We start from the raw sequence: 24869 nt of genomic DNA, 5'->3' as shown, positions 1-24869 counted from the left end.
AATCAGAACGGGTAGCGTCTAACCCCCGCCGACCCTCTCTTACAAATCTCGGACGTCTCCATGCTCAACACATTCCGGGCAAGATTTACACCGGTTTCGCGAAGAATTCCTCTTTATTGAGTACAAACTGTCAGGGCGAAGGCAAAAAGGATTTTATTACCTCGAACCTTATTGGCGCTAATCTCTATCTTAAAAATTCAACATACGTGATACAATTACATTATTCAACTGTACAATCCGTACGATTTAATCCTTATAAATGCACAGCATTAAAACATGTGAAAAATTCATATTCCATGCGAGCAACGAAAGAAAGTATTGCGAAAACCGATAACAATATTTCAGGATTAACACAGATACGAGCGAAGCAAAAAATTGGAGGCTCTTCGGTATGTACATTAGAGTAAATCGAAATTCACCGAATTTCTCCAAGCCAAATAAGTACGTGGAATAATTTTTAACATTTATATCGCGCAACTATATTGTCCAATTTCTGATCAATTCACCCCCGTTCTGGATAATGTTTCCCACCCAGGCGGTGAACCGATGTTCACGACTCAGCATCCTGAATCCATATTTCCAGAGATTGTATTTCGTGACAACGACATTCTCCGCGCATTGCCATCGAAATTGCTGGAAGTCACCGCGTCGATCGATAACCCACGAAAGATTTGATACACGACAATGATGCTAAATCGAAATTATATAGAAATAAAGGATCGCAGGTTACGAAATAAAGCCGTATATATCGAATCTAATCTTATAACCCCCGCGACCCCGTATAAAAATGTCATCTTTCATAATATTCAAGAAACAAAACCGAACAAAAGGAATAGGCAGACTTGAAGAATATTTGATTTCGATGCGAAGAGACATAAAGAGAAAAAAGATACATATGTGTATAGAATATATTTCAACACGTAATATTTATGCGAGTAACATACACATGCAGAAAGGAATGAATTACGTCAACTATAACCATGTAAGACATCTATAGTCCGTATTATTGACGTAGCATCGCAAACATTGAGAGAACGTAGAATAATCTGAAATGCAACCGAACGGATAATATCCCATACATAGGATCATTCTTTTTATCATAGAATAAATAACGTTCGTTCGGCGCGAATATAGTATACGCGCGTTGATACATAAAAATGCATTTACGAAATATTTTATTTAGAAACGCGATGTATTTTCTCCTTTATCATCGAGAGTTTTTCTCATGCAGCGTGTCGCCCATTGCCAAGTGTCCACCGTGCGACAATCATAATCCAAAATCAATGCACCGCTGTTTCAATGCGAGTTTAACGCCCCGTGACTGTGGTGTTACGACGACAATGGACGGTGTAATCCCTGATTTTGAGCTTAGAGGAATCGTCAATTTAGTACGTTCTCGCGTGTATAAACCGAGCGAAACTATCTGCCTCCAATTTTCCGCCTATTAAAAGCACGTAAGTGATCATGCCGCGCTCGACGAGGGTGGAAAAAAAAAAGAAAAAAGAAAAAGCAAAGAAAGAAACGATTGTGTACGACTTCTTTTATTGCAGACTTTTATCGAGACGAGACGAACGAGTTTGCTTCAGAGAAAAAGAGAGAAAGAGAGAGAGGGGGGGGGAGGAGAAAGAGAAGCGAGAGATTCCGCACTCTTTTCACAGTAGTGATGCCGTGCGATCGGTCCGACAGGTAGTCTCGGTGGTCCGTCCGTGTCCTTCGGCGCGCTGGTGGCGCGACCCCGAGTGTATCGAATCGAGGATCTTCGCAGATTTTCGGAGAGCTTCGTTCACTCACGAATGGGCTCCCGCGGGTTCTCCCGGGCGCTCGGCACCGTCGGCTCAGTGTATTGCGCGGCAGCCTGGACCGCGGGCGGCCCGCAGCCTCCGGTCGACGCGTCGACGCGGTGCTTGCGTGCCTTCAAGAACGCACACGAGAACGCGCTCGCTCAAACGCGCGCCCTTCTGCGTGTTTTGGAACGCACGCACACACAGCATCTGCGTCGCCAGAAGCGCGCGCGCGCGCGACACATGGTCCTCTCGTGTTCGATTCCGACCAGCATCCCCGCCGATCCTTATACGATCCCTATATCGTTATATCGTCTCTCCGTACGAGCTGGTATCCGATCAGTAGATCACGAGCGCGGTACGCAATAGCGTAGTTCGCGGATAACGCGAGGGATAAGGGGTTGTCATGATCGGCCTTGAGATCTACGCGCGCCACGTAGTCATTAGCTGACTGGCGACCGCTCTTGAAAATCGAACAATGACGTCCGGAAGCAGCAACAGCAGCAGCGGTACCAGAGAAGACTCGACATTGCGATTGACACGCAGTGCGACACCGTTGACGAAATTATAGCATATAGTGTGCTTAATAGATTCATCACCGATCGGAGTCATCATCGATCGATCGAGCAGGCAAAGACAGCGAGGTCGAATCGCGTGAAATTGCGCTCCTGCAAAGTGGGTCGAAGCCGCGAACGCGTTTACCCTCGCACCACGAGAAGGAGGAGAACCAACCGTACCATTTCCCTCAGTGGATGAGACCCGCGGGATATTTGCAGTGGATCGAGCGTAGGTATGCGCGCGCGCGTGTATCGTACGCGTGCATCTCTACACGCGTGCCCACGATGCGTACGTAGCGTGGATCAATCTACGCTATGGTACATTTGCTCTCGATAGCTAAAAGTGAGTAGTAGTACACGGTGTTTGTGCGACGAAAGGGGAACTCGAGACTGCGGAAAACTGTGAGAGGGTGCCAGGAAGAAGGGGTGACGAAAGGGAGAAAGAGAGAGAGAGAGAGAGAGAGAGAGAGAGAGAGAGAGAGAGAGAGAGAGAGAGAGAGAGAGAGAGAGAGAGGAGCACAAGAGCGAGAAAGACAGGCAGACAGAGAGGAGCTGGAGAGAGAGAGTAATGATCGTGACGACGGTCGTGCGGACAAATGAACACCTCGGCACAGCGTTTGGGATATTCCAAGTAAGTAGCTATGCGCAATGCCGAGTTGCATTATACTGCGGAAACGTTCCCTTTGATATATCTGCGTAGTTGCAAGCACTAACATTTCGGGAACGAAATTAGTTTTCCGTCTTGGGAACGAAGGATGCCGTAAGAAAATTGGAGGCTGCTCGAGAATTCGAGAAGCTCGACCACAACAAGTCTTTTCAACCGAATCAAAAATAGCTGGGAGATCGATACGTCTCGTCTGTCCGGCATATCAAGTACGTTGGCAAAAGTTGGCACGAGAAAACTTTGAAAGCAAAATTTTTCGGAAGAGCTTTTCGTTTTTCCTTTATCTAAATTCTGTCACACCGCGCGCGTCTTTTCCGGTTTTTTTTCTTTTTTTTTTGGAGCATAGCTTTACACTCGGGAAATTTTATTGCTACTCATTTTTCAAGCTTGGATCGTCGATGGGAACTGGTAATGGATGCATGCATGCTGCCTAAGCCAGCACATTTGGCGCGAAATCCAACACACGTTTGGCATCGAACCGACCGATTCATTTTGGCCTCGCGTATACATCGTGGCTCGCGTTTAACGATAGCTTTCACGTCGAGATCTTTGAAAAGAAATTCGATTAGCGATAATAGAAAAAAAAAAAGAGAGAGAAAACTCCTGACCTGGCGTTTAACGTTGTATATTAATCGTCGCGCTGAAACGAGTCTGCTTTAATTTATTCAATAAGTTTGAACTGGGAAGAGTGGGAAGTATTTAATTGCTCGACGCGCACCAATTGTTTCGCGTATAATTCGAAAAAGTTTTTCTATTTTACTTTGAAATTGCATTTGGTAGCGACGTCGGCAGCGCTGTCGATACGGTTGAAGGATATGACCTCGAGATTCAACCGACCCATTTTTCACGATTTCAAAAAAAAAAAAAAAGAAAGACCACCTGTGCTGTCTACAAAAAAATACAGCGCATTTATCTTCAAATCTTTATTCATATAGGATATTATCAACACCTTTCTTTTTTATCCAAATTTTTTTCAAACAACTTCAACACTTTTTTTTTTAATAACTAAAGTATCGTATGATACTTTTAATACGCGCTTTCAAATCTCATTAGAATAAATTTCGAGAGATCACACATTCCTCAATTCTTCCTATTAATTAATGGGCTATCTCTGGAAAGGTCGGGACATCGATCAATCTTCACAGATCATATCGTGCGGTGCGCAATATAACGTGAGATGGATTACATCCGACTCAAAATTTGTAGTACTTCTTCGTGGCGGATCGTGGAACCACATCGATGTGTATAACATTAGCATTTATATAGGCGCACAAGATTCCGCGCGCGCGCGAGTGACTTGGAAGCGAAATCCGTGCGACGTGAGATCCAAGTCGAGAAAGAGAGAAGTGTCGAGAGCAGAAACGAGCGATCAAGAAGACGGGATTAAAGGTGGCGACAGCAAATTCCACATAGTTGGGGACAAGTCAACTTATTTTTCAGCGTTATCCCGGAATCAATGTCGTCGCCGTCGCGACACATATCGCGCTTAAGAAGATGAGGAAAAGCGATGCCGACAACTTTCAAGACACGTATCCCACGTCAGAGAGTTGCACATGAAAATTTGATTTCGCTCGCGTTTTCGCTCGGTATACATCATCGACTTATCATCAGAGAGACGCAGCGACAAATTCCGCGCATGTAAATTCTTCGAGGAAATTTTTTTTTTTATGAAACTCGGGGCAGAAAGGGACTGTAGCGCAGCTGTAATTTTGCCAAAGATACATCGTCCGCGTCGGGAGCGACATACAACATTTATATTAGCATTTATATAAGGCTAGAGTAACTACGCGCTCTTCCATGAGCCTCTACGTGCCCGACACAAAAAAAAAAAAAAAAAGAAAAAAAGAGAACGAGAGTAAAATCTACGCCGTAAAAGATAAGCGTTCTTCTTCCTTCTCTTGCGGCTTGCAGCGACGAATCGTGCCGACGCTTTTCGCAGGTTGAGAAAATTAAACAACGCGGACTTACGTATTCTTAACGCTCAACGGGGGATGCATAAAGCTAGAAATATTTTACGTACGTTCGAGGGGTTAGAGACAAGTACGAAATTAGGAATATTTATTCAAGTAACGGCGGAGCAATATAACTTTCTGCGGATTCTACCAACTTGCTCGGCGCATGAGAACAAAGGTTAGTCGTGGTTAGAACAGCGAAGCAAGGATTGGGGAGGAAGGGGGAGCAAGGGGATGGAGGGCGCGAGGAGAAAATGCGAGCAAGCTGCAAAGATATAAAGAGTGGAGAAAGGCGGGAGTTAGAAATAGCAGAGGTGAGAGCGCACAATTAAGCGTCCGTCAGACCGCGACCAAAGTTCCCTCGGGAAGAGATTATCGACTAATTATCGGTATCTAAAAGGCGTTCCTGAAATTACAGTCGCGCGCCGGATTACCGCCGTAGTTTACCCTCGAGATAGCAGTCGAAGGGGGTGGCTGGGCGCTCTCGAACGAACGAGCGTGCGTGCCGAGCGAGCGTACGTGCGTGATATTTTCGGCGCGGGAAGTGTTGCATGCACGTGTCATGCATTATATTAACAGACAGTGGAGCATGGAAACGCGGGTACACAGCAGCGGTGGCTCTGCGTGTTTCGCTCATCCCTCGCAGGGATGTAGACGACGAGAGATTCAGAAACGACGAGTTACAGAAAGGGTTTTGTGTCGCGCCGCGAGGCGTGTAACGTTACTTCATCGCTCGCGTCAAAGGCAATCATCCCCTTTCTCTCTCGCACTCTCTTACCCAATTCCATTTTCCTGGCGTGGTACTTTGACAATCGCGAACACGCGGGTATTTGCGGCGAATATAACGCGAATGTCTACATCTCCGCAATTTCGCACTGCGAAATCGTTGACACGCTCGTAAAGCGGGTTTCCGCTTTCTCGCTTGTTTCCATTCCTTTCCATTTGATCAGACACGGGGACGGGCAACGACGCGGGGTCGTCGTTCTTTCGGAAGAGAATGTCGCTGATTCGGCCAGTGCCGTAGCATTCGTAAAAAGCTCATAAAGAAAAAAAAAAGTTTCAGACGTTTCGTTGCCGAGAAGAGAACCGCGGAAAATTTCCAGCGCATATTTCATCTCCAGAAAGCATATTTTATCAGGGATGACTGTAAGTTATTCGAAAGTTCGTCCGGCAAGTTTTATCGTTCGAAAAATAAATCGCAAAAGACAAATCCGCGTCTCCCACCCTTTGTCTCTTTTTATCTCTCTCTCGTTTAGTTCGATCTCCAACGTGTAAACGAGAATTCGAGATAAGAGTTGCAAAAGAAGAAAGAGTGTGCGTGGAAAAAATTATATCGCCCCGACAAACTTCCGAAACTGAGGAAATAATTTGTACCTTGTACTCTTTGACTTATGTATAAATACAGACGCGAAGCATGGAAGAAGGGCGAAACTCCATTATCGCAATCAATTAAAAGCATCAGTGAGACGCTCCTGAGATGATATCCGGCGACTTCCCCTACAGTCTCTTCTTCTCGTGGATTCTCGATCCCCTTCGCCTTTTCGAGATCTACCATCGTGCTCGAATTATCGGCTTCAGAACTCGTCCTTTTTCTTTCCCATTTTCCCCGACAAGATTATCGAGAGGCGCGAGAGAGGAAATCTTTTAAAAAACAACCGCGCTTTCTCTCTCTTTCTCTCTGTTCTTGCTATCCGTTTAGTTTACTTTATTGGCTTCCGGTCGGCTATCAGTTCTCTAAATCAAATAACATAATATCGCTAAGGCTACCGTTGGTAAGAGGACCTATCCCTTTTCCTCGGTCCTGGCGAAATCCCGCGGTCGAATTTATGGCAGACTCCGTGGCCGTGACACTCGCCTACACGCATCCTACACGAAGGTGTGCAAGGGACCTAATACCTACTCACACCGTCCACACATGAGTATAGCAATGACGTAGCGGGAATGAAATAAAGTAACACCCTTGCTACTGGCGAGGATGGCCGTATTGCTGCGACTTGTAGTCGCGATAAATTTTCCCCGGCTTTAACGGCACCGTGCGCGACCACAGAACGGTATTTCCAATCCTTTATACAAGTAACAGAAAAGCGACAATGGAAGAATAGTGATAAATCAAGATGACATATGCTAGACAACGAGCAATGAGGAATTTCGACCGAAGATGCTGAGTTTGCGCGTCTAACAAAATAGCATGAGAAACTTAACTCGTTTATTTACAGCTTGCCCATTACAGAGGGCAACAAAAGCCTTTTAAAGCGAACTTCGTAACTTAAAATTAAATTATATAATAAATCGACGGTCCATACGCCGATATAAAACGATATATTCTCGAGCTTTTAGAAATAATAAAAAATTTGGTGATAAAAAAGTGATAAATTATCGCGTTTATTCAGCGAGAAAGCGATTTTTGATTTTACATGTCAATATTGATATTAAAATCTCATTTCTTTGTTGATTTTTCATGTCACAATAGTGACTCGCGATTGGCTGCAAAAATTGCAGTCTTGCTTGCAAAAATAGAGATGCAATATTCCGAACAATCGGAAAAATCTCGTGGTAGCGAAAGGGAAGTTGTAACACATTCGTAATTAAATTCCAGAATGAATTGCATTCCACTAGGACAGATATTTTCAATCTTTTCGGAGCAAGAAACAATTCAAAATTCGAGAATAACAGTAGTTCGGTTCGTACGTTCAATAAACAAATAATTTTAATTCTTGACAGAGGAGAACAACGATATATCGATATGGATATTGATACGAAACACTTCTCTGGCAAACATAATTATTATCTTTACATAAATCTATCGTGTGAGTAAACGAATACATACTTTTTATTTGCGAAAAAAATTGCAATACATCGTGTTTTCCAAAACAAAAAAAAAAAATAAAACGCGCGAAAACAAATGCGAACTGGTAGCGTAGGGTCCGTAATTTAATTTCAAAATCAAATTTTGGACATTCCATTGGAATGTAAAATGACAATTTGAATCTTTCATCACTAAAAGAAAATACAGAATAATTCAATTCTGTGTTTGTTTGTGAAATAAACAAAGATTTGCAATTTAATTGAATAAAAGATAGGACTTATGGAAAAATCACATTTCTGTAATTAATTAACCACCGTTAATTATGCCAAGAAAATTTAAATTTTTCATTTAAATGCGATATATCGCGTGATAAAGCGCCGTTAGCAAAAGAATCCCGAGGGTGAGTGTGAAAGCGAGATTTTAACAGGCTTGTAATGAAAAGCCGAAGTGGATTACGGTCCACTCCTCTGACATATAGTCATCTACCATTTTTTTATAAGTTCCGCAAGGGTTTAATATCGAAATGGGAACAATTGTGCGAACGTTTCGACAAAGAGATGATTTCGCTCCTGTAATGAAAATCACTTTTTTCACCGTTATCGCTCTCACGGTTCTATAAATTTGCCTGCCGTGAACAAGTTCAAATCTTGGCTCGTAAAAAGAGATTTCTCTCTCCTATGCAATCTACTCAGCCTGCCGAAGAGAAAGCGAATTTGTAACAGCCTCGTAATTAAATTACGAAATGGATTGCTGACCGTCTCTTCGGTCGGTAGCGTTACGGCTACATTTTGCGCTCCGTGCTCATCTCTCTGTGTTGGAGCTTTTACATTCACATTACGCGATATCTGGAGGATATGGACGAGAGAGCGTGAAAAGATCTCCATTATATTCTCGATAACCCCGTAGTAGCGTGCACAACGGTGTTACCGGTTATCCAATTTTTAGAATTAACCGAACGGGATGAAAAGCAGGGGGTGAGATCGTCGTTAGAGCGGATTCTCTAGAAATCGGTGGCGTCGCGGTTACACACTTCGTTTAGAGCGAACTATCCGGGATCGTTTTATCCGGTCAGTTCCCTGTCCCTGTAGTCCGATGGCGCGTATCGGCCAAGTGCCGCAATAAAGGGAATTTGCGGGTACGCCGGGCATTAACGATATAGAGAAAGGGAGAGAGGGAGGGAGAGAGAGAGAGAGAGGGAGAGAGAGAGAGAGAGAGAGAGACACGCAAAATCGAAGTCATCGTCGCGGTTGTCGCTAACGCGGCTATTTCCACGGCTGTTTCGCGGTGATTCTGCGAGCCGAATGTGCGAGCTGGGCTGCAGCCTAGGTGGCTATAATTTCATGAGTTAAAGTCCCAAGGATCGAGGGTTGGGATCCGTGCACCAAGCTCGACAAGTTCGGCCGATGCTGGGCGAGGAGGACACTTTCGGCGGTAAACTTCGCTCGTATATTACGCGAACTCCGCGGTAATTGATTTTGCACAATCGCGTTAAACTGGAAGTGGGTTTCAGACACCGGTATCGCCGCCACCGCCGCTGCTGCCGAGCTCTATATTCACCCAGCGCGAGCGTGGGTGGCTGTAATGTTGCGCCCATTACTACTGCTACTCATCCCTTTTTCGCCGAATCCAGACGATCCCAACTTTTTCCGATAATTATCGTCGTTTCGCCTCGCGCAAACTGCAACTTTGCGTTGATACTGTCATAAGCATCGTACTGGTTAGCGATAATCACGATGGCCGAGTACGGTATGTACTGAAGTACGTGTAGTTGCGAGTAACTACGGGCAGTAATGGCGAATCTCTGCGTGTATACTCTGTAAATTACTTGCGGCGTAACAGATATATGCCCTATCGACACCCGGCTTTTCGTTTAATTTACACTGCTCCAAGTTGATAATTGCGATCATTAATCTTTCATCGACGATAGTGCGCTTTTTGTAGGTTGCTCCGATTTAACAAAGAACACAAACGGGCGTAAGTTTTGCCCTCGCGATTGGCGTAGTTTTTATTCTTTTAACCGAATAGCGCGAGTGGTGATCGATAATTATCGCCGTTGGCGGTACGATGATAATACTCGACCGTTGCTTTCATAAAAAAAAAATTAAAAAATAAAAAAAGAATTATAAAGAGCGAGCTGAAAAACTACATTCGCGAAACACTGGTTGGTAGTAAATTAACTCGTGTGCGCGCGACGTACATCTTTATTCATTATATTTGACTAGCCATAAAATATAATTTATCGTCTCGTTCTTTCAAAGCTATTGTAACCCCTCGGCCGAGAATCGACCTGGAATTTTATTACTAACTTATACTCTACATAACCATTCGTTGTGTAATTTTAGCAAATTGATTCAAGGCGCGTTTATTAAGATATATAAATTTGTTGTAGAATTAATTTTATGCTCTAAAGTCTAAAGAGCTCCTCTTTCCTATCCTCTATTTTCCGAGAGAAGAACAAAGTTATTTATTCTACCGCAAACTTCCTTATTTTTCGGACGGAAGCATCCTCGATTGATCGAGGCACGAACCACTTTAGCATTTTGATTCCTCCAGCTTTGGTGCGGTCCTGTTCAAAGAAGCGACAGCATTGAGAATCGATACGACATCTCGTTTGTAGTTTCTTAGCACAGTTTAGTTTCTTGCTCCTCACGTTTTTGAGGAAGAAAAAGTAATAAAAAAAAAAAAAGAAACAATACCACACCACACGAAGAAAATAGAGAAGAAACGGACAAATAATCTCTCTAAGTTTACTTCAATTCGCAAACTGATTCACGTGACTTCGATTTACCGAAGGCAGACAGAGTATTGTTCCCTAAGGAGATAGTTGTGGTCTAACAATAAGTGTAAAGAAAAAAAAAAGATAATTCTGACACACTATATTAAACTTAAAAAGTTTATATCGCGGCTTGCTTTAGTTTACAATAAAATAAAATTTCTTAATTTTTATAAAAACTGCATATAATTGCAGCTCTTTAGTTCCTAATTACATGAGACATTAATTATTAAAAGAAATAATTTGAAATTTATGAAAATGAAAATGTTATATTAAATAAATAAATAAATTTACTAAAATATAAATTTATGCGTTTTGTGTATGGCGAACGATATCGTCGCGTAAAATGTAGTGTTAATAGACAAGCGGGGTGGATTGCAGCGCGATGCGCGGGTACTTTTCACAAATAAATCGACTGCATTTCCGGCATTTTAGAGCTGAATTGCTGTTCACACACAATTTACAGCGCTCCATTTCCCGCGCCGCGATCGCATCGCGCAATCAGTACTCGCGTTCCGTACGCTCCGCTTTCGAATTCTTGAACGACCGTTCAGAATAGATTCGCAAAAGAACGAGCATCCTGCGTTCTCGAAATGCCCGAAGGCTATTCGTGTAATGAAGGGATACAAAAAGATCGGACGGAACCTTCGTCTAACGATACAACGGTTTTCCCCCGTCAAGAGAGCCAACCAACTGAACAACGTGTATCACGTACGCGATCGTAGCGGAAGAGAAACACCAGAAGAAAATAGAATTTTCCTTACGAGATTCGATTGAATTTCCTCGGTCACCGTCTATAACAATATAGATGGGAAATTCGATATAACGAAAATCAGGTATGACAAATTTAATTTCAAGGTTCGACGGAGAGTTCGCGTTGTAACGTGATTTCGCCGTAGTTACTCGAGCGGTTACTCGGAAAGCGGTTCTTTCGAAACTATCGCGGGCTTCGGCAAGAATCGAAGGGACGATATAGAGAAGGAGAAGGAGGGGGTGGAGGGATGGCAGCTTTATCATCGACCCGTTCTCCGAACGAAACCCCCCTTTCCCCTGTCAAGCACCGCAGCATCCATCCCGTCGAGCACTTACGGAGATGAGTGGCCGTGTAAGAAACACGATAAAACCGGGGAGGCGACGTACAAATTTCTCCACCGTGCAAATTACGAGATTCGGAAGGAAGGAAGGATACGTTCCGTCACGTTTCAACCTCGCTACTCTCGCTATACCCTCGCGCGTACGCGCGTATGTATGCACGGATGTACATACATGCACACGCACGCAGGCACACGTGCGAGAAGCTTGGTGTAACAGTGCACGAGGTCGTGAGCTTCCATATTTAATAAAGCAACGCGTCCTCACCCGCCAACCGCATACTTTTCCAACCCGTGAAATGACCCTTTCCATCTAGTACGAGCATTTTCACGTTAGCAGCGCGACCTCACACTTTCGGCTTTTACTTTGAACCTCACCATCCGCGCTCCATCCGTCCGTTCTGCCTTCACTTTCACACATTTTCAGACCGGTTTAAAAGAGAATCGCGTTTCCCCAACATCGTGCACGATTATTTTTAAAATCTCCTAAATCCGACGTTTTATAGAAAAAGAAGTCTCGTTGGGTTGATTACTGGGCTCTTAACGTTTGTGACGTCGCAAAAGCCAATTACCAATTAGTGGGAAAATTGCGAAAAGAATTGTTATTTTCTGTTAATTGGCAATTTCTCTCAAGAATGTCGAAAATTACTAACGTATTATTATGTGATCGTTGGCTCGATACAGCCAATAAATCAACGTGCTATGCTACAAAATAGTGATAATAGAGTCCTCATTAATAGAGTATCCATTTTATAAAACCGAAAAAAATGCGCCAAACTCTTAAGAGAAAAATTTCAAATTTTTGAGTAAAATATAAAAAAATTGTTTTCTCTTCACATATAAAGGGCAATTTATATATTTAGTATGCTTCGTAAGCATATTTCTCTCTCCGGTCGGAAATATATTACATTTATCGTAGGGCTCGCTGGTCTCTGAGACCCTTTCCCGCGCTATAACCCTCGTTTCGCCCTCGCTTTACCCTCATGCCGAGTGCCTCTGTGGCACGGTACAGCCAGGATTACCGCGAAACTCGGCGGAACGTCTCCAACTCTCATCGAATAAATAACAAGAGAAATCCGGTCGACTCCTGACCCGGAACATCGTATACTCGGAAAAGTCGCCGGATTGCAATGTCGTTCTTTTGCAGAGATAGAAAGGCCGACGACTACCGGTGGATGGATAAACAATAGATGGCAAATCACTTTGACGAACTCGTGGTGGCGCACGAAATTCACCAACGAGCGCAACATGCAAATACACTTTGTGACTTACCCTTTGTGCTTTGCTGGCCCGCGTCGCAATCATTCCAGAGAAATCCGCTTGAAATCATTGAGCGCGTAGCTGCCACCTTCAACAGATAAGAAACGTACAATATAAAACAGCTGCAAATTTAAGTAAAGGTGAAAGGTGCACTAAATTGAGTAATGTATAGGCTATTATATAATAAAGTCAGATATATAGAATACTATCGGACTGTACATACATATGTAATTTGGTATATATGTAAATGTGTCAAGGACTATATTCGAACGTTGAAACTATATATGAAAATTCACTCGTGGATTTTGTGACGTTTTTGGATTAAAGAGGATCTCTCGCATATTACGCTTAGCACTGTACGGCATGAAACGTACACCTAACATAATATTATCATAACGCATTAAAAGCGTACAAAATTCAACACGGGATTACCATCGACCTGTTTTTCTTCAATTTCCGGCACATTTGCAGCGTATCGTAAATCTATTCATCCGATGAGCCTATCTATATCTATATCCGGAACTGCGACGTAACTTTAGACGATGCGATTCGCAAGTTATCGCAATTATCCCGACCCATTGCTACGAATGTTTAGAAAACACACTGAAAATGTGCGCCGAGTATTACCTCCGTGTTAATGGCAAGGAAACAAGTGGCGCGAATATATATAACTTGGGACAAGTCGGATAATCAGAAAATCCGATTGTGTCCGAGCGACTTTGCTTGTCGCGTTTAATCGGTGAATTATTTAAATAGCGTTCTTGCATTATCGACGCGATAATTACATTTTCGTCCGCCTTCACTCTCATGTGTTTCTTGCATGCAAAACTTTACCCATATTCATTTATTCAGCGATAGTTGAAACGTCCATTCGTTTCGATAATATTACACCGGGAGAATGTTCACTTTATATAAAACATCTCTACGTAATTTCCTTAAAAATCCGCCTAGAGATAATGTTTTAATTAATATAATTGAATTAATTAAATTTAATTAGGTTTAATTAAAAGTAATAATAGTTTCGACTAGGTCTTCCTTACATTCACTCGAATGCACAAAGCTTTGCTTAAACATTTGATCTAGGAATTTTTGCTATTTTGCGATAATCATATAATTTCTTATATTAGTTACATATATTAGTTCTAATACATAAATATAAGTTTTGAATTTATGTTGCAAACTGCTTCTAAAATGTGTAATTGTTACTAAAATTGTGTAAATTGATATTTTGTTCGAGTCGTTTGATTATTGTTTAACGAATATTTTTAAAAGCTTTTCGAAAATATTCTTTAAAAATTGTCTCTTGAAAGATAGTTCCTCTTTAAACTAATCGTGGGTTCGAGAACGCGAGAGCCGCCATGATTGATGCGGAATTAAATTGGCATTTGTTTTTTTACGAAAAAAAAGTATTCCCTATCGATAACTTTCGCGCGAGATGAGATGAGATGAAACGTCATTGATAATTTCATCGATTGATCTATTTTAATTTATTTGATAATTTATTTTTTATCAGTAATTAAATACACGTGATAATTGTACGATGGGGATTTGTTCGACAGCTAGTTAATAGTCGTAACTGTATAACACGATGATAACACACAATCGCGCTTTGATTTATTTCCGCTTCTGCTTTATTTATTCTCTGATATTCAGGATTATATATTCGGAATAGAATTCGGATTATAATGCGCGCATACTGCTACAAGTTTTAAGCCATTTGAAAATCTGCACGTAGAACTTCCGTTCTACACTGTCTAGGATTAATGGTGTACGTTTTTCATATAATCCGATATGCCAAATACGTTTATACTCGATCAAGAGCCACGTATAACGCACATATACGTAACTACTCGATCAACGTCTCGTTTACGAGACTGGCTGAAATCATTAGCGCGACGGTAATCTGAAATTTGATCGATAGAAATTTTACGAAATTCTACTGATAGACAATTCATTTAAACGGAAGTTAATTATTTTAATGCTAAACAATATCATGTAAAGTGTCAATCACAACCGTGAAAATACGATCGACATATACATACATATACATATATCAGACAGGACAATAGCACTATACGTCGATGTAAGAGAGGAAAAGTATTCGCATTGTCAGAGACATGGCCAATAAATGGCGGGGCTTTGTCACTCGGTGCTGTGCCAAGCTCGCGAAAAAGTTTTACGCGACAGGTGTTTCGTGACATGTATTTCCACGCGCGCGAGCCATTTTACATAAAATGATTTTCTTATCCTGATGCATGGTTATTTTGCATAAACGGCGAAAACTTATGCGAGGTTTCAAGACGGTACGCGCGACTATATATATTTACAAAGCTGCATCCAAATTATGAGCTTCAAAGCGCTCCGTGAAATCCGTCACTTTCAACTGTCCTGAATAATTAAAGTTCAAAATCGTGAGCAGTGAAGCAACGAAAGCAGAGAGGGATCTGAAAGAGAGATGCACCCCATTAAAGCAAATATGAATCCCTCATTTTATTTTAACAATATTACTTTTAGCAAACGAGATGTTGAATAGTTTATGATTTCTAATTAAAATATATCGCGTATGAAGAATCAAGTGTATTGCATATTGCACAAAATCTATCTTGCGCACTTTGCATCACAATTTTCCATCAGCTACTCGAACTAATTAAAACGGAGCTGAGAAACGTCGGGGAAAGATAAACTCGACACTGGTTCTCGGAACGATGCACGTAAAAACGCCATTTTGCCACAAAGTTATATTCCTTCGTAATGTCGTGAAACGACGGGGAAGAAAAATACAGTGCATTATATACATATATATATATCGCCCAGCGCCAAACTTCACGAATAAGTGGAGCATGGATAAAAGCAAAGTTAGTAAGTGTGTAATTAACAACTCCGTTAAGAGAGTCAAGCTCTCGAGAGTATTCAGAAGTGGACGTAAGCAAGAAGATATAGTGAGACATCAGCAGGCCAAAAGAGAGACGAAGCTCTATTACAAGAATGAATTAAATACAAGCGCGTAAAGCGATCGAGTTTAAAACTGGCATATATAAATATAAATTAGCTATGATTATACATACCAATGATACCTTTATGTTTCACGATCTTTTTTGCGAGATGCAACTGTATCATTCCTAAAGTTTCTATCAGCAAAAAGTTACGATTTGCTTCTCATCAGCTCTATTCAAACTGTTATTAATCCTCAAAAAGAGATATATAGTTCTATATTATTATCACAAATGGATAATACAATAATAATATTTGTACATATAATAATATTTAATAATTGAGTTATATAAAAGAAAATTTAGAGCGGGGCACATGCTCCAAAAATTTATACTATACTAATAAATTAACACGCTTTATTATAAAAAAAAATTTAACTCACTTATTCATATCGAGCGTCGCAGTGACGAAAAAATAATAATGATTTCGGAAAGTTTACTGATTACGCTGAAATGGGAAAGTGGTTGTCAGACCCCGATCATGCAGTTCAGAATTAATTACTTTGATTAGGAGTCGCCTGTCATCGCGAGAACGTTTCTTGCGGCGGGTTCGGGCCCTAGGGAGAGGGAGGGGAAAGCCACGACACGACCTTATCTACCTCGAAAGGTCCAACGTACGATCCATTGATTCGTCGAGACCCTAATACGGCGCACGGAACTGACGTCGGCCGATAGGTCGCCCGTGTCCCAGAATCGGGCTCTGATCGACATCCCAATACCGGTATGTACATCCACCCGAGACAGAGACACTATCCGTTGGTCGACACGTACGCAAACGGCAAATTCCCGCCGTCGACGGAGACGACACTTTAAATCAGCCGCACTCGTTACGTCCCTCGTTCCTTTCGCAATTTCTAATCCGAATACCACGTCCATCAAATTGTCAAAGAAGAAACGTGCTCACAGTTTTCACGGTTTATTCTTGAGACGTGTTCACATTAAAAAATATAACATAAATTTTTAGAAAAATCAATATATAATAATAATTATATATAAAAATTTCTATCATTTATATTAATATACATATATGTATGTAATGCAAAATAAGCAAATTTGTATTTTTGTATCCTTATCTCTTTCTATTTTTTTTTGTACATTTAGTGTTACGATAACTTTTGTATATTTTTTCTTTTTATTTCTTAATATATTCCTGATTCTAATTACGGTTATTATTTCTATATTTCTTTATCTTTACATCCTCGTTTACATATTCTGTTTTATTTTCATTTGGTAATATTACATTCTTTTACTGATGTATATGTACATGCTGTCTATACTAGCGGATCCTGACGTCGATAATGGAGGGGAAGGGGGGGGGGGGTTTGCAAAATTATTTCATTTAATATTTTTGGTTTCATGATTAGCTTTTATTCCAGGATCAACGACGTCGATAGCTCTTTAATGTTTGTTTTTCTTTATTTATATTTTTAAACAAATTCAACAAAACTGTTTCTTTTAATTTGCAGGGGGGGGGGGTTAACCCCCCCAGGATCCGCCAGTGTATATATATATATATATATTATATAGATATAAAGAATTTCTCGCCTAATTATTTTCATGCAACGAAATTATCTCATTATTTCGTCCTATGTCTGACTTAATCTATACTTAATTCCTTGAATGCCGTAATGAGTATAATTTACAGTGTATCTTATACTTTTATATATATATATATGTATATATATATAAAATATATATATAAAAAAAATATATATATAAAAGTATAAGATACACTGTAAATTATACTCATTACGCATTCAAGGAGTTAAGTATAGATTAAGTCAGACATAGGATGAAATAATGAGATAATTTCATGCACGAAAATAATTAGGCGAAATTCTTTATATATATAATATATACAATATGTATGTATAAGATACACTGTAAATTATACTCATTACGCATTCAAGGAGTTAAGTATAGATTAAGTCAGACATTGGACGAAATGATGAGATAATTTCGTTGCACGAAAATAATTAGGCAAAATTCTTTATATCTATATAATATACATATATATATATATATATAAAAGTATAAGATACACTGTAAATTAAACTCATTACGCATTCAAGGAATTAAGTATAGATTAAGTCAGACATAGGACGAAATAATGAGATAATTTTGTTGTACGAAAATAATTAGGCGAAATTCTTTGTATCTATATTATATATATATTATATAGATATAATATATACATATTATATATATATTATATAGATATAATATATATTATATAGATATATAAAGAATTTCACCTATTTATTTTCGTGCAATGAAATTATCTCATTATTTCGTCCTATGTCTGACTTAATCTACACTTAACTCCTTGAATGCGTAATGACAGTGTAATTTACAGTGTATCTTATACTTATATATATACACTAGCGGATCTCTCCTGACGTCGATAGCTCTTTAATGTTTGTTTTTCTTTATTTATATTTTTAAACAAATTCAGCAAAACTGTTTCTTTTAATTTGCAGGGGGGGGGTTAACCCCCCCCCAGGATTCGCCAGTGTATATATATATATATATATATTATATAGATATAAAGAATTTCTCGCCTAATTATTTTCATGCAACGAAATTATCTCATTATTTCGTCCTATGTCTGACTTAATCTATACTTAACTCCTTGAATGCGTAATAAGTATAATTTACAATGTATCTTATACATACATATTGTATATATTATATAGATATAAAGAATTTTGCCTAATTATTTTCGTGCAACGAAATTATCTCATCATTTCGTCCTATGTCTGACTTAATCTATACTTAACTCCTCGAATGCGTAATGAGTATATAATTTCCAGTGTATCTTATACATACATAATGTATATATTATATGGATATAAAGAATTTCGCCTAATTATTTTCGTGCAACAAAATTATCTCACCATTTTGTCCTATGTCTGACTTAATCTATACTTAACTCCTTGAATGCGTAATGAGTATAATTTACAGTGTATCTTATACTTTTATATATATATATGTATATATATATAAAATATATATATATAAAAAATATATATATATATAAGTATAAGATACACTGTAAATTATACTCATTACGCATTCAAGGAGTTAAGTATAGATTAAGTCAGACATAGGATGAAATAATGAGATAATTTCATGCACGAAAATAATTAGGCGAAATTCTTTATATATATATAATATATACAATATGTATGTATAAGATACACTGTAAATTATACTCATTACGCATTCAAGGAGTTAAGTATAGATTAAGTCAGACATACGACGAAATTATGAAATAATTTCGTTGCACGAAAATAATTAGGCGAAATTCTTTATATCTATATAATATATACAATATGTATAAGATACACTGTAAATTATACTCATTACGCATTCAAGGAATTAAGTATAGATTAAGTCAGACATAGGATAAAATAATGAGATAATTTCATGCACGAAAATAATTAGGCGAAATTCTTTATATCTATATAATATATACAATATGTATGTATAAGATACACTGTAAATTAAACTCATTACGCATTCAAGGAATTTAGTATAGATTAAGTCAGACATAGGACGAAATGATGAGATAATTTTGTTGTACGAAAATAATTAGGCGAAATTCTTTGTATCTATATAATATATATAGATATAATATATATTATATAAATATATTATATAATATTTAATTTTTAATATATTATATAAATATAATATATATTATATATGTCTACGTATTCAAGACTATATCTATTCCCAGACCAAAATTTATTAATACTACTAAAATTTATTGCTACTACTATTATTGTCTGCACATTTGGCGGTAAATGTGTCAATCCTCAATTTCGTTCGTTTGACGTCTTATTTATCGACAGCTATAATGAGAGAGGGATTAATCACATTTTATGTCAAATACGTGACAAAAATATGAGCATTCTCGAACTGTAAAGTCATTCTTTATCATTTCTCTCCCGAGAGAACATATATTCGCGATATAATGTGATCGATCAGAATTAAAATTCGTTCGATCGCTTTCCTCCCACTGACTCTAATGCTTCTCGCCCCCCGAGTAATTGGCGTTCTCTAATGTCCCGTCGAGGTCACTTACGTAATGCGCGACCCCATTTCTATCGTTCCAGAGATGTGAGGAATGATCACGTGGGTGATGGTCGGGCTGCTTCTGGCTGCGGAAACTTGCGGCAGAAACGTCCTCTCCGGAAACGGAAACGGAAACGGAAAGGAGGAAGCGAAGCAACGGGAAGATCTGAAAGGCGTCAGCGCGGACGAGGAAGACATCTATCGTGAGTATCGACGCTAAACCGTCGAGAAAAATGAAAGAAAACGTTTGGTAGAGAATAGATCTGATATAGAGAATCGGTAAGAAAGAGAAACGTGAGAGGGAAAGAGAGAGATGGATGAAGGGAGAGAGGGTGAAAAGAATCGAACGAAAACTATGATTTACTCGGGCTAACTCGAGTTTATCCCGGCCGCCGTTCCTGCAATCGAATGCCACTAATCTCCGACCTGCCGCTTATCCTTTTTACCAACTTCGCACATGTACCACAACCCGTTCTCTGTCAATGACATGTTCCCGGCACTCTTCGTGTACAATCCGCATTTATCCTTGCGAAAGTTCTTCCTTTATAGCTATGATCAAATCACGACCGTAACTTCGCGTTAACAAAATTAAATTTCGCGTAAGACCATATTGTTCTATTCCAATAGAGTTGTCGCAAAGTTCTTTTCTTGATAAACTCGACGTCAAACTATTTAAACTTAATAGCCCGGCTTGTTAACTCTTGGACGTCTAGACGTTCTAAACCTCGTTTAATCTCTGAATGTGTGTGTTCCCTTTCCCTTCAATTTTCTTTCTTCCCAAATAGAATTCTCGTATCTCTACGAGCACGACGGTGCAATTAAGAGTTAACGCGTCTTCATCCCGCCCCGATTATCCCAGTGACGCACTTACTCAACCCAGCGCTTTCTGTTGCAGGTCTAACGTGCTACACTTGCGTCAACGTCAGCGATAACCAGGTATATCGACGACTCCATTAAACGCTCCCTTAAGAGTCTCCCGTAATGGCTCTATCGTGCCGGGTCCAGCCGCAATTTTGTAGGACTCTGTAGATTGTTCCGCCATCGATTTCGATTTATTCTAAATTCCCCTTATTGCTTTTCGCTTCTCTTTCACAATAATAGTTCCGATCTTATCTTTAAATCTCCTGCCGCTTTTCGTCTATTTTTTTTTACAGAAATGCACCGTAATTTAATGTACCGATCATTAATTCGTAAAATATTGATAGAATTTTAGGAGAGAACAATAAAACAAATGCAATATAAAATACATGTTTTATGTACTGAATAATTCTTTTTAATTAAGAAAAATATTAATTTCTGCACAGAGAGTATTTTCTCTTAGAATTTACTCTGAAAATCATGATAATCGTGGGACAATATGGCATGGAAAGAAGTCTATAAGAATTTCTCTGATTAATATTTATAAATATAAAATATGTTTGATTAATTTTACTAAACTGCATAGTAATTAATCAACGATATTTTATATTTTATTGTGATAGATATGATAATTTTTATTGTGATAAATATTAATCAGAGAAATTCTCATAAAATTCTTTTCATATCATATTGTCCCACGATTACCATGATTTTCAGAGTAAATTCTAAGAGAAAATTCTCTCAGTGTGACTATAAAAAATACGGAAAGGATAAAAATTTTATTTTTTATATTTGCAGTTATATTTTTTATATTAACGTCATCAAGAGATGAGATAATATTTTTTTGGCGTTTGTGCAAAGAAAAATACGTGGTTGACGATATTAGCAATATAAGGAATTTGATTTTTTTTTTATGAAAACTTTGCATCGAGATTGCTACTATTTCTATTCTTGCAGATGTGCAACGAATGGGCGATAGATACACCGTGTCCGACAGGCGGTCGTGATTTCTGTCGATCGCTGCACATTCTGGACAGCCGGGGAAATAGCGTCTTGGCAAGCATACTTTTTTTTTTCACTTACTCTGCTAGCGATACATTACGCAAAGGAACGCTCGTAACTATATCCCATTTCACGATTTTCATAAATTTCAAATATATTGTCGAATAGCTCATATCTATGTTTTTATATGTGTCTTATGAAGAGATGGCAACTCTTCGATCCCTCGACATATTTCATTTTAAAGCCGAATATCTCCGAGATACTATAAAATATGTATTTGAAAAATGTTTTATGAAAAATTGTACATACATGACATTCATAACTATGCATTATTTTTGTACATATATTAACTAAAGATAAATTTTTTAAACTTAAAATTTTTTTCTATAAATTTCCTCTGCTTTTATATACATATATAAAAATTATTCTTTCCAGATATATTTTTTCTATTTTGATATCACAGCTCAATAAATTAAAGAATGTCAGTTACAAACGTTGCCTTTGTCAGGATCAATAACACTCTTGAAACGAGATGCAAGAGAAAGAGTGAAAAAAAACGAAAAAAAATGAACCAGTAATAATCATCGACTCTCGCGATCGGAGTAAATTTTGTTACTGCCTAACCACGGTATTATACACGGTTAAATAAAATCAATTAAAGGTTATCGTATGTGGCTAATTGACTTACATTAGAAAGATAATCGATTTTCGGGCTATTAATGAACGAAGTTACGCGAATGGATTCGGGCCTGGACGTCGAGATGGATGGCCCTCTCGAGCTTAAGCGCTTTTCGAGTCCGGTCGATGTACCAACGGATGAACTTTGATGCAACTTTCCACGTTCCGACACTTGACGACGATAATACGCGATAATTTAATGTCGCGCATTACCGATGCGACAGTACTAATTACATAATTAGTGCGAGTCAATTTTTCTCCCAACTTTCTAATTAAAATTAATATCATTAGAGATGTAAATGTTGAATGAAAATACTTGTCGCCACGATATTTTTCATCTCGTTATCACTTCAAATATATCTGTAAATTATATTTCTAAAAGTATGAAAGCTTATTCAATTCCGATCGCGAGATTCAAAAATTTTGATACGTGCCATGCGCCGGAATCTCTATTATCGCATTAATTTACTTCCTTCACCGTTTTCCTTCCGTTTTAGGTAAGCAAGACTTGTGCCAGCAGCGAGGAATGCGGGCCAGCGTCGGTCGGTTGCATTCCCATGGACACGCAGCAGGTGCGAAATAGCGAATTTTGTCGTGTACCCGGGGGAGATTTCTCGAACAATTTCGCGGCAAAAAAAAGTGACGGACGAAACGAAAACAAACAAACAAACAAAAAACAATATTAAGAGAGAAATACCGACGGAACCGGGTGAAATAAATTCGGTTATTTCGTTTCAGATTTGCATAAGTTGCTGCGACCTGAGCTACTGCAATATCGAATCGCCTACCAACGCCACGAACGCGATCTACTCGCCCAAACGACGCGCCAAGTCGAAATCGAAGCGCAAACGGCCTGGCAGAAACGGGGTAGACGCGGCGATGCGGCTGTACGGGCCCAGCTTGCTCTGGCTTCCCGCCTCGCTCTTCTATGCATATCATTGCTGAGGAAGCAGCAACATTACTAAATTCGCGCACGCGAAGCGGACAGCGCGGAAGTCGCGCAACCGCGACGGCGTGGTTGACGCCGCCGTCACCTTTTGATCGAATGTTGTTCTCTGTGATTCCCTCTGTAGCTTCACACTCGCCTAAACAATTACTAATAAAGAACTGACGCCGCCGTAATAATTCCGACCAAATTCTCCGACAAACTTCCGCCAAACTGATGGAAGGACCATTTTATCGCGCTCGGATTTTTCGCACTCGTCGAGCTGATCTCGACGACGATTATCGTCCAATTATTTAGAAAGAAGATGCCATTCTCTATTTTTCGTACTCTCGTTTCACACGTTCACCATTATTACTTAAAATCGTTACATTTAATGACAATTTCGACGTATGTACGTCGTACATGTCGATCGAACGCTTGTGTTTCGAACACGCCAGGAAAAGGAAATGTTCGTTTCGGGAAGTGTCTGTAAGGAATTGTTTGGGAGTAATTCCAGGAGAGATTCAGAGGAACGAGATTCGGGGATAGAGCGGTCGAAAAACTTGGCGCCGTTTCGCGCTGTCCGAGACGTTATTAATCGGGGACTCTTCGAACTAATCGGGTCCCCCGTGATGGCAAAAGGAATTGTTTTCTCGTCGTAGTATCGGTAGTATCGCTATGCCTCGAAGTAGAAGGAACTTAAGGCACAAAAAGTACGGCCGAAGAAGAAAAGATTTGGAGAAAATCGATAGTTCCGAATTCGTTTCCGGCGAGACTCGACGACAATCTAGACACACTATGCAATAAAATCGACTACCAATCATACTGAGATGTAGTTTATCACGACGATCTATGTCTATATTTGACACTCTTTCACAAAATCAAAAGCTAAATAAACGTATCGTGATTAAAAATAATTCATTTAGAGAGTATAATAATAAAACGTAGAAAGAGAGAGTATATGTGTATTATATAAGGTATGAAAAAGTTTAATTAACTTGATTTCTCTCCATATCAGAATATTTGTGATATGCACATATTTCAGTTAATTTAGTGGAAAATTGAACGGATAAAATTATTTTATCGCGCGTGACTGGCAGTTAACATGTTGAATGTGAAATGTTTGTCCCAATTATAAGATGTAATTCGTCAAAGAAACCATTTAAATTCGCTACATCGAAATTTATTTGGTGTAAATTATTCAACTACGTAAGTAACGCATCAGAAGCGAATTCGAATTATCGAATAAAAAATTATTCACACATCTACAAACTTGCCTACTACAGACTCTTTACTGCTATCATAATTATTAACGATTATATATAAATATATTACAATATAGATACTATATATATTGTTTCGGCATAATGTAAGAAATACTGTTGGTAATGAAATAAAGAAAATTATACTTGTCACAAACAAAATCTCTTTATACTATCTTTATAGCATAAA

At 39.1% G+C, this 24869-nt stretch overlaps 1 protein-coding gene and 1 long non-coding RNA gene across 4 annotated transcripts in view; one reads left to right on the top strand and one right to left on the bottom strand.

Moving 5' to 3' along the window:
* LOC145935512 (uncharacterized) overlaps window positions 1-24869 on the bottom strand; it is a 34157-nt gene that overhangs the window by 7475 nt on the left and 1813 nt on the right. For both annotated transcript variants that reach the window (XR_014425238.1, XR_014425237.1), the window contains exon 3: window positions 12897-12972. This is a non-coding gene — a long non-coding RNA (uncharacterized LOC145935512). The remainder of the gene's footprint in view (window positions 1-12896; window positions 12973-24869) is intronic.
* Window positions 1845-24825, top strand: LOC145935511 (ly6/PLAUR domain-containing protein 6B). Of its 2 annotated transcripts, XM_083036940.1 has the most exons (6): window positions 1845-2969; window positions 19996-20157; window positions 20850-20890; window positions 21770-21868; window positions 22990-23064; window positions 23231-24825. In XM_083036940.1, the coding sequence occupies exons 2-6, from the start codon at window positions 20007-20009 to the stop codon at window positions 23435-23437; spliced, it is 573 nt and encodes a 190-aa protein (XP_082893066.1). In that variant the 5' UTR covers window positions 1845-2969; window positions 19996-20006; the 3' UTR covers window positions 23438-24825. The 2 variants fall into 2 exon arrangements, with proteins under 2 accessions (XP_082893066.1, XP_082893067.1); XM_083036941.1 differs by lacking the exon at window positions 21770-21868.

Source organism: Prenolepis imparis, unplaced genomic scaffold, assembly GCF_030444845.1.
Source record: "Prenolepis imparis isolate NDT839.2.m4 unplaced genomic scaffold, iyPreImpa1.0 SCAF_4, whole genome shotgun sequence".
Lineage (NCBI taxonomy): Eukaryota > Metazoa > Arthropoda > Insecta > Hymenoptera > Formicidae > Prenolepis > Prenolepis imparis.
Note: the sequence above shows the minus strand (reverse complement) of the source record. Positions and strands in the feature narration are given on the sequence as shown.

Excerpts from the sequence above, each read along its gene's own strand:
- LOC145935511 (XM_083036940.1), top strand. The coding sequence starts at position 20,007 with ATGATCACGTGGGTGATGGTCGGGCTGCTTCTGGCTGCGGAAACTTGC. Across the intron at positions 20,891-21,769 it reads TCAACGTCAGCGATAACCAG|ATGTGCAACGAATGGGCGAT; the intron begins GTATATCGACGA and ends CTATTCTTGCAG. Across the intron at positions 23,065-23,230 it reads TTCCCATGGACACGCAGCAG|ATTTGCATAAGTTGCTGCGA; the intron begins GTGCGAAATAGC and ends ATTTCGTTTCAG.